At 47.1% G+C, this 17001-nt stretch overlaps 1 protein-coding gene across 5 annotated transcripts in view; it reads right to left on the reverse strand.

Annotated features, from left to right (window-relative positions):
• Positions 1-16417, reverse strand: part of LOC137093785 (ubiquitin carboxyl-terminal hydrolase 9X-like) — a 69284-nt gene extending 52867 nt beyond the window's left edge. For 2 of the 5 annotated variants that reach the window (XM_067458651.1, XM_067458647.1), the window contains exons 1-10: positions 16075-16129; positions 13978-14074; positions 12843-13071; positions 8667-8812; positions 8510-8589; positions 7848-7960; positions 7546-7764; positions 3990-4105; positions 3439-3690; positions 3227-3365 (exon numbers count right to left, since the gene is read on the reverse strand). In XM_067458651.1, the coding sequence (XP_067314752.1) occupies positions 3227-3365; positions 3439-3690; positions 3990-4105; positions 7546-7764; positions 7848-7960; positions 8510-8589; positions 8667-8812; positions 12843-12938 (1161 nt within the window). In that variant the 5' untranslated portion in view covers positions 12939-13071; positions 13978-14074; positions 16075-16129. Of the gene's footprint in view, positions 1-3226; positions 3366-3438; positions 3691-3989; positions 4106-7545; positions 7765-7847; positions 7961-8509; positions 8590-8666; positions 8813-12842; positions 13072-13977; positions 14075-15866; positions 15891-16074; positions 16130-16201 lie in introns of those variants that run through there. The other 3 variants (XM_067458648.1, XM_067458649.1, XM_067458650.1) reach the window with 3 other exon arrangements.
• Between the last annotated feature and the right edge of the window lie 584 nt (positions 16418-17001).

Here is a 17001-nt window from a genome sequence, read left to right on the forward strand (position 1 = left end):
CCCGGGAACAAATGCCGTGTCGCATTTTCCATGGATTTGCCGGAATCGCAGTGGGAAAGGGGCTACACACACACACACACACACACACACACATGTTTGTTTTTGTGAATTGTGGGGACATTCCATAGGCGTAATGTGTTTTATACTGTACAAACCGTATTGTCTATCCCCTTACACTGCCCCTGCCCCTAAACCTACCCATCACAGGAAACATTCTGCATTTTTACTTTTTCAAAAAAACTCCTCCTGTGTGATTTATAAGCATTTTGAAAAGTGGGGACATGGGGTAATGTCCTGATATGTCACCATTTTCTGTAATACCTGTGTCATACACATGTTATTATACACATTTTTGTCCTGATATGTCACAAAAACAAGCACACACACACACACACACACACACACACACACACACACACACACACACACACACACACACACACACACACACACACACACACACACACAGTTTCCAGCCTCTCTACTCAGAGCACTGATAACTGATAAAATCAAATACCTCCACTGCACTACAATAAATGCTCTTCTTCCTCAGTATTTTTGTCTTGTTTCTAGTCTAAATATCTAAAAATTCTTTAAACAAGAAATATTTACTAGACAAGTCTTGTTTTGGGGAAAATTTACTCAAAATGAAGAGAGTTTTTGTCTAAAATAAGATAAATAATCTGCCAATGGGGTGAGAAAAATAATCTTGATTTCTGTTTGAATTAAGATTATATTTTTCACCCCACTGGCAGATTATTTTGTTTGTTTTAAACAAAAACTCTCTTCATTTTGATATTTTTACCCGGAAAAAAAATCTTATGTTGTTTTACTGATCTAGTAAATTAATTTTGATTTAAGAATCTTTTAATATTTAGACTAAAACAAGAAGAAAATACTAAATAAGAAGAGCATTTTTTGCAGTGTGTGAAAACCAGAAGAAATTCTGAAGCGTGACACATAAATGCAGTACACATCACGACACATGATAGTGTGTAAATATTTATTCTTAAAGGGTCATGAAACCCCCCTGCTGCAGCGGTGTTTTTTCACACCTTCGATTTGAAAAAGCTTGTTAAAAGGGGAGTGGTCGACTGTGAAAAGGTGGGATGGTATTGTGTGGAAAGAGGGAATGGTTTGCATAAATAGGGGAGTGTCAGTAGGTGCATTAAGATTAGCGATACCAACAGCAGCAGTTGCAGCGGTTCTGAGACATGTTCTTGGGTAACGTTGGCATTGTTTACCACAGTGAGATTAAATGAGGGATGAGTACAGCGAATGAGAGAGCTATGAGTGGCGTGCAGCAGAGATCGCAAATCATTCAGCTCTTTAAACCAGCATAATTCAGTGAGAAATGAAAATAAATGTTATTCTGCATGACGAAATATTTTGCAAACGTGATAAAACTATATTTGTCCCAATATGCACGCTGTTTGGCAAGATGAACAACGCGCCGACGTGATAAGAGAACGTGAACCACCCAACATGCGATGAGATAGAGATGTGTATTTCTAGATCGGGGTAAAAGCGAAGGGGTTTGAGGCTTCATAGTCTCGACCGCGCATCTGAAGCAGAGCGACGCGCGCTGGGTTGCCGTGACGATCCGCGCTGTCTATCACTCGGCAGCTAAATCTATATTTGTCCAAATATGCAGCACGCTGTTTCACTAAGAGCCCGAACACATGCGGTTTAGTGCATGGCTGTGACGACAAATTAAACGGAGAGGACGTGGCTTTTGTTCAATAGCCTACAGATTACAGATTGGTTATTTTGCACTCCTGACATAGATAGTCAACGCTTGCAGGTTCGGCGTGCGATTGCTCAAGTTAATTTTACTTTACCGAGTCTTTGTAGCAAAGGCTTCCACAGACGGCGCCGGTTACAGCTCGCTCGGCGCCCTTTACGTTACTTCGTATCAGCACAACGCCTAGCTTTCCTCCGTGACTTTTCCGCACGCTGCTTCCAAAACTTCCCCACCATATCTCTACAATAATGATGTAAGACGAGCCTGACAGAAGTGACTGTCTCATGCATATTAACTAAATTATCTTGTATGCATACTACAGCGCAGGGATTGGACTGAATGAGCTTTATGTCATGAATATATATCGAGAATCGCTCGGAGCGGTCGACGTCAGCATGTGCCCAGCACCCCATACTTGGGCCGAAAAGGCCGTGCCGACGTCAGCATTTGTGACGTTGCTCCGACTAAGCTTTTCAAACCGGAAGACAGAAATCGCTCTGAAAAATGCAAAAATAACTATTTTCACATATGAATACCATTAATAAGTACCCTTAGTGTTTTCAATGATGTGCAGCCTATACATATCTGTTTACATCTCAAAAAAAGTGTTTTGGGGTTTCATGACCCTTTAAAACTAGTTTTAAAACTAGTTTTTTCTTTGGGGTCTGCATTATCTTCCATCGGTAACGAGCCTCCTCTAGCAGTCATGCTTGGGGTTGCCAGATGCACAGAGCTTAAATCCCCCACATAGAGCTTTTCCCTTAAAATGATACACTTTCTTCACGGTGTTTTACTTATTCTGTGCAATCTGGCAACTCAGTGCACGCGCTCCTCTAAATGCGGAAGCAGCGCTGATGATCTGAAATCAAACACACGCTGGAGTTTAGCATCTCCACAGTGATGAGAGTGTCACAGCCAGTGTGTGTTTCTTCCTGAGCCAGTTGTGCTATTAGTGTGACTAAATCTGCCATGATCAAACCTTCAGCGATGAGTTTCAACAAATGCAACACAGATCTCCGCCTAATAGGTTACGAAAGTGCATTTATTCTGCAAACAGTGACAATTCAATCAGGATAACTGTAATGTTACAGTATGGTTTATTGCTATGTTTGCTGAGTTTGGTCTTTTAATATCACTGTCTTAGTGCATTAAGCCAGATTAAGCGTTTTTCACCATAAGCATTTCAGAATGTCCCTAGCCAGACATTTTTCATTTTTTATATATCAAAGAGAATCGTCCTTTGCTTTATGAATTTGCAGGGCAATCTGAATCTGTGGTTTTGAGCCAGGAAAAACCCTGATAATAATGCAATAGGGGATATTTGTGGGTTAGGTCATACTACTAATAATAAAAAAAAGTACAAATGAAAAGTCTCTTTATTTTGGCTTAAAATATAGTGATGTGTATCGTATGGCGAGTTCAGCTTGGTGACGAGTGTATCGCTACACCCCTGCTGTGTGTATGTGTGTGTGTGTGTCTTACAGCCATTCGCTCCGCGGTCAGCCACTCCTCTTCCTCAGGGCTGCCGTGCCGGTGTGTGTAATACGACACACTCGAGATCACCTTGTTCACTTCATTCAGCGCATTCATTTTCCCATTAAACGAGGAAATCTGCAACAGCCTGTAAAGCAGACGAGACCCGATGAGCTTCGGACGGCTGTGAGATCAGATGTGTGTGAGACGGGAAGGCTTACCTCAGGATCATTTTCAGCCGGAAGATTTCCAAGTTCTTCACGGTTTCCTCTTGCCCAGGAACTCTGGATGCCAAGTTCTTCAGGGACTTGATGATCATGGACAGAGCATCGTTCTTGGCCTCGTTCTTGGCCTCCTTCTTCAGCTCCTCGTCGGTGAGGTTCTCCAGAAACTGCGGAACCATCTCGATTACGGGTGAGAAAAACTTCTTCACCGTGTGCAGAGTCAAGAACTCATAGCATTGGCCAAAAGGTCTGGAAGAGAAAGAGAGACAATGAGGACACTGTTAAAAAAACAAATCTATTATTATTATTAAAGGCAGAAAGGATCATTAAAGGACAACTCCGGTGAGAAATTATCCTAGGGGTAACTAACAGATGGTTAGCGAGTAGATCGTTCTCTGGGATGAGTTTTCATGAAAATCGAATGTAAAAAGTCGATTTAAAACATATCTCTCAAAACAGATTAGCTTATAGCGCTTGTCTATGGGGCACAGGGTAGTAAAATTAAATGGCTAGTTAATACAAATTAATGTGAACGCAGATGAACGTACTTGATGAGCGCTGCGATGATCTGCACGTTGAGAGCCTGGACGCTCATTAAGCGATCGTGAAGAATCTGGAACCCGTTCAACGTGCCGAATTTATTGATGAGGTCGACCAGCCAGCCCTGAACCAGAGAACAGAACATGAGGTCACGACACTCACACCCACTCACTCTGATCAGACTTTACCTCAGGCGCTTCAGAGCCACCAAACCAACATCTAAGATGCTCATCATTATTGTGTTAATAATCTTGAGTCAGAAAGCTCAGTACCTTCGGGGAGCGAGACTAAAGCACAGTACCTTCGGGGAGCGAGGGTCAGACCGAGACTAAAGCTCAGTGCCTTTGGGGAGCGAGGGTCAGACCGAGACTAAAGCTCAGTGCCTTTGGGGAGCGAGGGTCAGACCGAGACTAAAGCTCAGTGCCTTTGGGGAGCAAGACTAAAGCTCAGTACCTTCGGGGAGCGAGGGTCAGACCGAGACTAAAGCTCAGTACCTTCGGGGAGCGAGGGTCAAACCGCGACTAAAGCTCAGTACCTTCGGGGAGCGAGGGTCAGACCGAGACTAAAGCAAAGTACCTTTGGGGAGTGAGGGTCAGACCGAGACTAAAGCTTAGTACCTTTGGGGAGTGAGGGTCAGACCGAGACTAAAGCTTAGTACCTTTGGGGAGCGAGGGTCAGACCGAGACTAAAGCTCAGTACCTTCGGGGAGCGAGGGTCAGACCGAGACTAAAGCTCAGTGCCTTTGGGGAGCGAGGGTCAGACCGAGACTAAAGCTCAGTGCCTTTGGGGAGCAAGACTAAAGCTCAGTACCTTCGGGGAGCGAGGGTCAGACCGAGACTAAAGCTCAGTACCTTCGGGGAGCGAGGGTCAGACTGAGACTAAAGCAAAGTATCTTTGAGGAGTGAGGGTCAGACCGAGACTAAAGCTCAGTGCCTTTGGGGAGCGAGACTAAAGCTCAGTACCTTTGGGGAGAGAGGGTCAGACCGAGACTAAAGCAAAGTACCTTTGGGGAGTGAGGGTCAGACCGAGACTAAAGCTCAGTACCTTCGGGGAGCGAGGGTCAGACCGAGACTAAAGCAAAGTACCTTTGGGGAGTGAGGGTCAGACCGAGACTAAAGCTCAGTGCCTTTGGGGAGCGAGACTAAAGCTTAGTACCTTTGGGGAGAGAGGGTAAAACCGAGACTAAAGCTCAGTACCTTTGGGGAGTGAGGGTCAGACCGAGACTAAAGCTCAGTACCTTCGGGGAGCGAGGGTCAGACCGAGACTAAAGCTCAGTACCTTCGGGGAGCGAGGGTCAGACCGAGACTAAAGCTCAGTGCCTTTGGGGAGCGAGACTAAAGCTTAGTACCTTTGGGGAGAGAGGGTCAAACCGAGACTAAAGCTTAGTACTTTGGGGAGTGAGGGTCAGACCGAGACTAAAGCTCAGTGCCTTTGGGGAGCAAGACTAAAGCTCAGTACCTTCAGGGAGCGAGGGTCAGACCGAGACTAAAGATCAGTACCTTCGGGGAGCGAGGGTCAGAGCGAGACTAAAGCACAGTACCTTCGGGGAGCGAGGGTCAGACCGAGACTAAAGCAATGTACCTTTGGGGAGCGAGGGTCAGACCTAGACTAAAGCTCAGTACCTTTGGGGAGCGAGGGTCAGACCGAGACTAAAGCAAAGTACCTTTGGGGAGCGAGGGTCAGACCGAGACTAAAGCTCAGTACCTTCGGGGAGCGAGGGTCAGACCGAGACTAAAGCTCAGTACCTTCGGGGATTGAGACTAAAGCTCAGTACCTTTCGGGAGTGAGGGTCAGACCGAGACTAAAGCTCAGTGCCTTCGGGGAGCGAGGGTCAGACAGAGACTAAAGCTCAGTACCTTCGGGGAGCGAGACTAAAGCTCAGTACTTTTGGGGAGTGAGGGTCAGACCGAGACTAAAGCTCAGTACCTTCGGGGAGCGAGGGTCAGACCGAGACTAAAGCTCAGTACCTTCGGGGAGTGAGACTAAAGCTCAGTACCTTTGGGGAGTGAGGGTCAGACCGAGACTAAAGCTCAGTACCTTCGGGGAGCGAGGGTCAGACCGAGACTAAAGCTCAGTACCTTCGGGGAGCGAGGGTCAGACCGAGACTAAAGCAAAGTACCTTCGGGGAGCGAGGGTCAGACCGAGACTAAAGCTCAGTACCTTCGGGGAGCGAGGGTCAGACCGAGACTAAAGCAAAGTACCTTTGGGGAGTGAGGGTCAGACCGAGACTAAAGCTCAGTGCCTTTGGGGAGCGAGACTAAAGCTTAGTACCTTTGGGGAGAGAGGGTCAAACCGAGACTAAAGCTCAGTGCCTTTGGGGAGCGAGACTAAAGCTCAGTACCTTCGGGGAGCGAGACTTAAGCTCAGTACCTTTGGGGAGCGAGACTAAAGCTCAGTACCTTCGGGGAGCGAGACTAAAGCTCAGTACCTTTGGGGAGCGAGACTAAAGCTCAGTACCTTTGGGGAGCGAGACTAAAGCTCAGTACCTTTGGGAAGCGAGACTAAAGCTCAGTACCTTCGGGGAGCGAGACTAAAGCTCAGTACCTTTGGGGAGCGAGACTAAAGCTCAGTACCTTTGGGGAGCGAGACTAAAGCTCAGTACCTTTGGGGAGCGAGACTAAAGCTCAGTACCTTTGGGGAGCGAGACTAAAGCTCAGTACCTTTGGGGAGCGAGACTAAAGCTCAGTACCTTCGGGGAGCGAGACTAAAGCTCAGTACCTTTGGGGAGTGAGGGTCAGACCGAGACTAAAGCTCAGTGCCTTTGGGGAGTGAGGGTCAGACCGAGACTAAAGCTCAGTACCTTTGGGGAGTGAGGGTCAGACCGAGACTAAAGCTCAGTACCTTCGGGGAGCGAGACTAAAGCTCAGTACCTTTGGGGAGTGAGGGTCAGACCGAGACTAAAGCTCAGTACCTTTGGGGAGCGAGACTAAAGCTCAGTACCTTTGGGGAGCAAGACTAAAGCTCAGTACCTTCGGGGAGCGAGGGTCAGACCGAGACTAAAGCTCAGTACCTTCGGGGAGCGAGGGTCAGACCGAGACTAAAGCAAAGTACCTTTGGGGAGCGAGACTAAAGCTCAGTACCTTTGGGGAGCGAGACTAAAGCTCAGTACCTTTGGGGAGCGAGACTAAAGCTCAGTACCTTCGGGGAGCGAGACTAAAGCTCAGTACCTTCGGGGAGCGAGGGTCAGACCGAGACTAAAGCTCAGTACCTTCGGGGAGCGAGGGTCAGACCGAGACTAAAGCAAAGTACCTTTGGGGAGCGAGGGTCAGACCGAGACTAAAGCTCAGTACCTTTGGGGAGCGAGGGTCAGACCAAGACTAAAGCTCAGTGCCTTCGGGAGCGAGACTAAAGCTTAGTACCTTCGGGGAGCGAGGGTCAGACCGAGACTAAAGCTCAGTACCTTCGGGGAGTGAGGGTCAGACCGAGACTAAAGCTCAGTACCTTTGGGGAGCAAGGGTCAGACCGAGACTAAAGCTCAGTACCTTTGGGGAGCGAGGGTCAGACCGAGACTAAAGCACTGTACCTTTGGGGAGCGAGGGTCAGAGCGAGACTAAAGCACAGTACCTTCGGGGAGCGAGGGTCGGGCGGCCGGGCGAAAAGCTCATCGTCAGCCAGCTGTGCTCCTGCAGGAACGCTCTCAGACGGACGCGTGCCGTTGTAAATGTGGAACTTGCAGTGCGGGTTGATGGCCATGGAGAGCAGCTCAAGCAGAGGAAACCAGTCCTGAGCCAGTTTGACCACGCAGAGCTCGATCAGGCGGTGTGTGTTACTGATGATGCACCTCTGGAACAAACACATTAATGAAGCACATTTACCACCAACATCTGCTGAGATCAGACTGACCCATCACAGACCAACACACTCACATGAATCTCAAACTTCCAGCCGCTCACGGCCTCATCCGTCAGGATTTTGGTGAAGGAGATGGTCAGGCCATCACGGAAGAACCTCTGACAGGCCTCACACCTCACGTCCAGCCCTGCTCACACACACACACACGTTTGTTTTTGTGAAATGTAGGGACATTCCATAAGCGTAAAGGTTTTTATACTGTAAAAACATATTTCCTATCCCCTTAAACTGCCCCTGCCCCTAAACCTACCCATCACACACACACATATATATAAACACACACTGCCCCTAAACCTACCCATCACACACACACACACACACAGCCCCTAAACCTACCCATCACAGGAAACATTCTGCATTTTTACTTTCTCATAAAAACTCCTCCTGTGTGATTTATAAGCCTTTTGTAAAGTGGGGCCATGGGTAATGTCCTCATATTTCACCCTCTCCTGTAATACCTGTGTCATACCCATGGCATTATACACATTTTTGTCTTCACATTTCACAAAAATATGTATAAATATATTTATAATAAAATATAATGTCACTTATTTGGCAAAACATGATTAGGATTTTAAATGCATAATAATTGCGAACATAACTCATTTTCCACTCATTTTGCCAGCACGGCTCATATGATGAATAACAGCGACTGGCAGGTGTTTGTGCATCTGACCTTTTTTACTGAGATCTATGGCAGCTTCCAGCAGAACCTCCAGCTCTCCCTTCGGCAGGACCGGAACGACCCAGCGCGGCCTGAGCCACAGGGAGACACTTTACTTCACACACAGCTCAACACACACACACACACACACACACCCACCGCTACTGACCGGTTGATCATGTCGTCCAGCTTGGCCAGGTCTGTGTGGGGGAAGGCAGGCTCCGCCTCTTCCTGTGTGGGCGGAGCTTCTCCCTGACCCGCCTCCTCCGGTGGACTGATGGGTGACGTCTCATTAGAGGCGTTTGGTGAGGGCGCCTACACACACACACACACAAACACACACACGAGAGAGCGATAACATGACGTCAGGCTGAACAGAGGACGTTCATGCAGTTTATCACGTCTCTGGTTAACAGGTGGCCTTATTTAAATAACATTGGTGGTGGTTTGAGGAGATTCCCCCCTTCAGTGTAAAGCGCTTTGAGTGCCTTGAAAAAGTGCTATATAAATCGAACTAATTATTAAATAGATTTAAAGTGACAGGCGACGTAGAGGCCATTGGTGGGAAATGTTCATGAGCAACTGATGATGCTTTTGGGAAACGCGGCCCAGAATGGTATCCTGCACTGTGTTTGTGAATGCTAATATAGCTATCACTGTGTGTGTGAACGGGCCTTAAATTAGGGATCACACCGATTGGTTAACTTCAAACTGAATATGCTTTGGAGTTTTTATTGCCTCATGGGTTCACATGCCATTCAACACTACATTAAAGCAAATATTTAGGCAACAGATTATCACAAAACACATGTTTGGGTTCGGTGTAAGCGCTGAGGAACCATTAGAGTTTAGATTCTCGTCGCCATTATCGTCTGCTATTTGCTTCTTATTTATTAAATCCAGGCAACTGGCTGATGAAACATTGATTAAAAGATACAATTTATACAAAACGAAGTTCACATTAAAGAAAGGCTTTCTACAAAACAACACTTAATGAAGTGGTCAAAATCCTTTCTGACTCACTCGCATCTTTGCTCTTTTCATAATCAATATAGCCTATATAGTAATTTAAAAATAACAATATTTAAAAAAAAAAATGAAACAAAATACATTGATTAAATGGCCACAACAGGTTTGGAAGACTACAGTACAGATAAATGTCATGTCTGAGCGGGATTTGACACTTAATCTCACAAAACGAGACACGAGATTTATGGCACAGTATTTTTAAGAAATCCTCCATGATAAAATACATGACCCGAAAAATATAATAAAAATAGTGTAACTTAATTTCTACTTTCTGAGTACGACTTATTAGCCTGCCGTGGTCATCCTCAGCTCTAGGCAGAATATGAGTCTGATGCTCATTGGGCTGTGATTATGGGGCGTTTCAACCCAACCAGGAAAGACCTCGATTGGACAGACCGACAACCAATCAGAGCAACGAAGCAAAGCCTGCGTTTTTTTCCCGCCGGTTGTTTCTATGTCTGCGGGTTGAAGCGAGTATTATGAGTATTACAATAAGCTGATAACATCACTGTTTACTCCAGAACGACTGTACAGCCAAATCTAATTCTGCTGCAGTATTGTCCTGTTTGACACTGTGAAGCTGCTCTGACACAATCGTGATTGTAAAAGCGCTATATAAATAAAGTTGATTGATTGATGTGATATATAGACCCATGAGTGTGAATTTTAGCAACAACCTTGCCAAAATAACACACATTTTACCCCCAAACGCCATTTTCCCCCGGTGAACCCCCTGAGAAGCTGTTGTTTAGGGCTGTAGTTGGCGGGATTTGTTGTAAAAGCTTGGCAACCCTGTCTGCACACGCGCTGGAATAAACGATCTTTGCCGGTGTTGTAAAAAAATAAAATAATTTATTGATACACAGAGTACTGACCCAACATGATCACCATTACTGAGAGAAATAGTGAAGGTGATGAAGATACAAACAAGCTCTCCGTTTAGGAGTCGAACAAATATAACCCAAGCCTCTGTGATGACGAGATGATTACGCCACTGTTGATCATCTGTCCATCATCGGCTAAAGCCCGCCCTGATGATCTCATTGGTCAGTTTCTGGTGATCATCTGTCCGTCATCGGCTAAAGCTCGCCCTGATGATCTCATTGGTCAGTTTCTGTTGATCATCTGTCCATCATCGGCTAAAGCCCGCCCTGATGATCTCATTGGTCAGTTTCTGTTGATCATCTGTCTGTCATCGGCTAAAGCCCGCCCTGATGATCTCATTGGTCAGTTTCTGTTGATCATCTGTCCGTCATCAGCTAAAGCCCGCCCTGATGATCTCATTGGTCAGTTTCTGTTGATCATCTGTCCATCATCGGCTAAAGCCCGCCCTGATGATCTCATTGGTCAGTTTCTGTTGATCATCTGTCCGTCATCAGCTAAAGCCCGCCCTGATGATCTCATTGGTCAGTTTCTGTTGATCATCTGTCTGTCATCGGCTAAAGCCCGCCCTGATGATCTCATTGGTCAGTTTCTGTTGATCATCTGTCCGTCGTCGTCTAAAGCCCGCCCTGATGATCTCATTGGTCGGTTTCTGTTGATCATCTGTCCATCATCGGCTAAAGCCCGCCCTGATGATCTCATTGGTCAGTTTCTGTTGATCATCTGTCCGTCATCAGCTAAAGCCCGCCCTGATGATCTCATTGGTCAGTTTCTGTTGATCATCTGTCCGTCATCGGCTAAAGCCCAACCCTGATGATTTCATTGGTCAGTTTCTGTTGATCATCTGTCCATCATCGGCTAAAGCCCGCCCTGATGATCTCATTGGTCAGTTTCTGTTGATCATCTGTCCATCATCGGCTAAAGCCCATCCTGATGATCTCATTGGTCAGTTTCTGTTGATCATCTGTCCGTCATCGGCTAAAGCCCGCCCTGATGATCTCATTGGTCAGTTTCTGTTGATCATCTGTCCATCATCTGCTAAAGCCCGCCCTGATGATCTCATTGGTCAGTTTCTGTTGATCATCTGTCCGTCATCAGCTAAAGCCCGCCCTGATGATCTCATTGGTCAGTTTCTGTTGATCATCTGTCCATCATCGGCTAAAGCCCGCCCTGATGATCTCATTGGTCAGTTTCTGTTGATCATCTGTCCGTCATCAGCTAAAGCCCGCCCTGATGATCTCATTGGTCAGTTTCTGTTGATCATCTGTCCATCATCGGCTAAAGCCCGCCCTGATGATCTCATTGGTCAGTTTCTGTTGATCATCTGTCCATCATCGGCTAAAGCCCGCCCTGATGATCTCATTGGTCAGTTTCTGTTGATCATCTGTCCGTCATCGGCTAAAGCTCGCCCTGATGATCTCATTGGTCAGTTTCTGTTGATCATCTGTCCGTCATCGGCTAAAGCTCGCCCTGATGATCTCATTGGTCAGTTTCTGTTGATCATCTGTCCGTCATCGGCTAAAGCCCGCCCTGATGATCTCATTGGTCAGTTTCTGTTGATCATCTGTCGTCATCGGCTAAAGCCCGCCCTGATGATCTCATTGGTCAGTTTCTGTTCGGGGATAATTACTCCTCTATGGAGCGACGCCAGACCGAACCGCCCGACCTAAAAAATGTGTGGGCGGGGCTAAGTTCGGCTGGGATCCAGGCTAATGACTTATGGCAACGCACAATACAAAGTACCTCAAAAAGGAAACACTTAATGTTGCGCATAAATGTGTGTATATTAATGCTCTCTCACACACCTGGTTCTGGGGCAGCAGGGTTTGGTTCTGGTCGTCAATGAAGAGTCATGTGATGCACACTGTCTCTATAGAAGTCTGTGTTTATAGCGCATGTGCAGATGAAGCCTGAGGATGTGTGTGTGTGTGTGCTTGTTTTTGTGACATATGAGGACACAGATGTGTATAATGCCATGGGTATGACACAGGTATTACAGGAGAGGGTGAAATATGAGGACATTACCCATGGCCCCACTTTACAAAAGGCTTATAAATCACACAGGAGGAGTTTTTATGAGAAAGTAAAAATGCAGAATGTTTCCTGTGATGGGTAGGTTTAGGGGCAGTGTGTGTGTGTGTGTGTGTGTGTGTGTGTGTGTGTGTGTGTGTGTGATGGGTAGGTTTAGGGGCAGTGTGTGTGTGTGTGTGTGATGGGTAGGTTTAGGGGCAGTGTGTGTGTGTGTGTGTGTGTGTGTGTGTGTGTGTGTGTTGGGTAGGTTTAGGGGCAGTGTAAGGGGATAGAAAATACGGTTTGTACAGTATAAAAACCATTACACCTATGGAATGTCCCCATATGTCACAAAAACAAACATGCAGATGAAGCCTGAGGATATGTGTGTGTGTGTGTGTGTATATAATGCTCGCACACACACCTGGTTCTGGGGCAGCAGGGTTTGGTTCTGGTTGTGGCCGTCGGGCGCTTGGCTCTCGTTGCCGCCCACAGGCGACCCGCGTGTTGTGGCCGTCATGCTGGCCGTGGGGCCGATCTCCGCACTCTCCTCCGGGTGTGTGTGTGTGTATTATTCACTCGCTTCCGGCGGCCGAGGGCACGAGACTGAAGCACCTGGAGCTCAGGACGAGCCGCAGAGACCATCGCATTTCCTGCAGGAGAAACACAGAGAGGTGCGGGGTAAGATGAGCCGCTGCTAACTTTAACCGCTGAAGACCAGCTGCTCTCGTCCTTCCACACACACACACACACACACAGGACACGTTTGTTCTGTCCGTCTGCTAACATCAGACGCTTGGGTGCTCTATTTAAAGACTGTGTGTGTGTGTGTGTGTGTGTGTGTGTGTGTGTGTTGCACTTATAAGGGTCAAACGTGGCCACTAATAACGACAGACTGCGGCTCGTAGCTGGTTCAGACGAGCGGGTCTGTGTGGAACATTACACCGTATCTGATATTTGCATTTACACGACACTGGCCAAACAGCCCAAGACGTTCCTAACCGGGAAAGGAAGTGAAGCGGCGCGATACGCAACAGATGCAGACAAAATGATTATTCAATAGAGTCTGGGAGAGTACGTAATTGCGCGTTGCATTATGGGCAGTCGCCGCCATGTTTTAGGTCACGCTCAGGAGCGTATAATAATAACAAACACGAATAACTGGAGAAAAAACGGCCGTATTCACGTTAATACTTTAAAAGAACTGCTTGCTCTCACTTAGAATAAATATACTAATATCTGAATCTCTTGCGTACATGAGCGCTCAGTCGCACGGCCAGGACAATATTCATTACATCACACGGCCGTCTTCCACACACATTGATTTCCCTTTCGCAGTGCTTTTTTAATACAGTCTAACAAAAAAGTCTATCAAATATTAAAAATAATATTGCTTGATCTCAGCCAGTGGATCATTTATTTAATCAACATATCATATGGCAATACCGTAGCGTAAAGCAAACATATATTCGGTCCGTAATGCAGCTTTGAAATGATTTGAATTGTGAAAGAAACTTTATGAGCCTTGCAGTGTAAAGGCGGCCAAACGGTGGTCTTACCAACACACAGCTAAGCAGTTCTGACACACCAGTGACGGATCCGGACACACATCAGCAGGAAGTGAGACCAACACACTTCCTGTCACTCAGGTGTTCTCTGATGAAAAACACAAAAGCAACAACACGTCAAATAAACCATTCAGTCCAAATCAGCCGTGCTAGAAACATTAAAGCGATAGTTCAGCCAATGATGAGCCTGATGTTGATCTGCTGACCCCCAGGGCGTCATAGGTGTGTGTGTTTCTCCAGGAGAACACAGATGAAGATGTTTAGCTCAGCCGTTGCTGTGTGTCGGTCATATAATGATGTGAATGGGGAACAATTCTATGAGAGTTAAAAACACACGCTTAGACAACACACACACACACACCCTGCTGCTCGTGACGACACACTGATGTCTTAAGACACGAACCGATTTTAACTCTCCTAGAATTGTTCCCCACATCATTATATGACCGACACACAGCAACGGTTGAGTTAAACATCTTCATCTGTGTTCTCCTGAAGAAACACACACACCTATGACGCCCTGGGGGTCAGCAGATCAACATCAGGCTCATCATTGGCTGAACTATCCCTTTAATACATTTATTAATTAATAATCATAATAAATAAAACACACAGTCCATTAATATAGAGTAGACTAGAGAACACAGAGCAACATAACAGACACTTAACATGTTCCTAATGCTATTACACACGTGTTTATGATGTTAATGTGACCGTCTCTTACATGTAAATATATTTACACAGCTGTCTTTAAATAAGAGGAGGATAAGGCGTCTCCTGATACTAATATCGCAAATGCAGTCCATCATCTGAACTCTATATTAGCGAAATCGCACATTAAACGACAAGACTTCAGTATGACACACTGAGGGTCTCTATCACACACACACTGGCCCTAAACCTACCCATCACACACACACTCCCCCAAAACCTACCCATCACACACACACTCCCCCAAAACCTACCCATCACACACAGCCCCTAAACCAACCCATCACACACACACACACACACACACACACACACACAGTGCCCCTAAACCTACACATCACACACACACACTCCCCCAAAACCTACCCATCACACACACACACTCCCCCAAAACCTACCCATCACACACACACACTCCCCCAAAACCTACCCATCACACACAGCCCCTAAACCTACCCATCACACACACACACACACACACACACACACACAGTGCCCCTAAACCTACACATCACACACACACACTCCCCCAAAACCTACCCATCACACACACACACACATGCCCTCACATTTCACCCTCTCCTGTAATACCTGTGTCATACCCATGGCATTACACACATTTGTGTCCTCATATGTCACTAAAACATGCCCACACACACACACAGCATGTAAATATCAACATGACGAGCTGTCAATCACCTTCATGAGGAAACATGCATTTAGCTTTTACACTAATATAGTCTGATTAACAGCATCACACTCCTATGATCTGCTCTCTCCCTCACACACACACACACACACACACACACACACACACACAATGACAGTCATTATTAGCGGTTTCTTGTTGTGTAGAATCACTTTTTGCAGACGCTCCGGTTAGCATTAGCACTGTCGCTCCTCTCGCGTTTATAACGTTATTCCAGACACACACAACACACAACACACACAAACACGAACACACACAAACACTGAACGCACGTTTCGCGGTTCTCACAGCTCGACTCTATCGTTGTGTTCGTCCGTGTGTGTGTGTTATCGCGGCCTGTTAGCATCTATGCTAACCGCCGCTCCGCCTCAGAAATGGCGCGTCGCTCGCGCTCTCTCTCGCGCGCGTCAGGCGCCTCATAATCCTGTCACACCCGTTAAACACCGTCCGCCAGGCTTACCGGAGCGCGGAGCAGACCGTCCAGTCGGTGTTTAAACGGGAGTGTGTGTGTCAGCAGCCATTTTGGTTCGCAAACACACAGAAACCGGTTCATAGAAGCGGGTAACGTCAAAAGTGTCACGTCTCGGTTTGTCTCGCGCACGAGCTCATGTTTGTTTGTCACTATAGCTCCGGTCACCGAACAATGAGAGACACACACACTCACTCACCGACTACCGGCCGCGAGCTCCCGCAGTCCCGTCGTCGGTGTTTCGCGCTGTCTCGTCTGCTCTCCTGCGTCACCGGGCGACCCCCCCTCCGTCCATCACACCGCTAACTCATCCAGCTCGAGCTCACCCGGTGAACGGAACGCGCGGGGATTGTACCGGACGGTTGGTTCTGCTGGAGTCACGCGCAGGCCCGTCTGGTCTTCTGCGCATGCGCATCAGAGCCTAATGTGCCTGCAGAGACAACACTACAGACATCTGACCCACTGACACTCGCTGTCAGGATTCCGGACCGGTGTGGGAATATGGACCAGAGCTTTGGTCACTGTGTGTGTGTGTTTGTGTGTGTGTTGTTATTCCAGCAGGAGGCGTCAGTGAGTGACAGCGAGCACAAGACCCGGAAGACGATGACGTCATCGCAAGTATACGTCAGATCACGTGTTTAAATGCCCTATGTTTGCATTATAAACCATTGACCAGATTTCTGACTTCACACACACACACAGTACTGTACAACATTATGACATTTGTGAGTAACACTGATTATCAGCTGTTAGTGGGTGGGATATATTAGGCAGCAAGTGAACATTTAGTCCTCAGAGTCGATGTGTGTGAAGCAGGAGAAATGGGCAAGCGTGAGGATTTGAGCGAGTTTGGCCAGATTGTGACGGCTAGACGACTGGGTCAGAGCATCTCCAAAACTGCAGCTCTTGTGGGCTGTTCCCGGTCTGCAGTGGTCAGTATCTATCAAAAGTGCTCCAAGGAAGGACCAGTGGAGAACCGGCCACAGGGTCATGGGCGGCCAAGGCTCATTGATGACCGTGGGGAGCGAAGGCTGGCCCGTGGGGTCCGATCAAACAGACGAGCTACTGGAGCTCAAACTGCTCCAGAAGTTAATGCTGGTTCTGATAGAAAGCTGCCAGAATACAC

This window comes from Pseudorasbora parva, chromosome 12 (assembly GCF_024679245.1).
Source record: "Pseudorasbora parva isolate DD20220531a chromosome 12, ASM2467924v1, whole genome shotgun sequence".
NCBI lineage: Eukaryota > Metazoa > Chordata > Actinopteri > Cypriniformes > Gobionidae > Pseudorasbora > Pseudorasbora parva.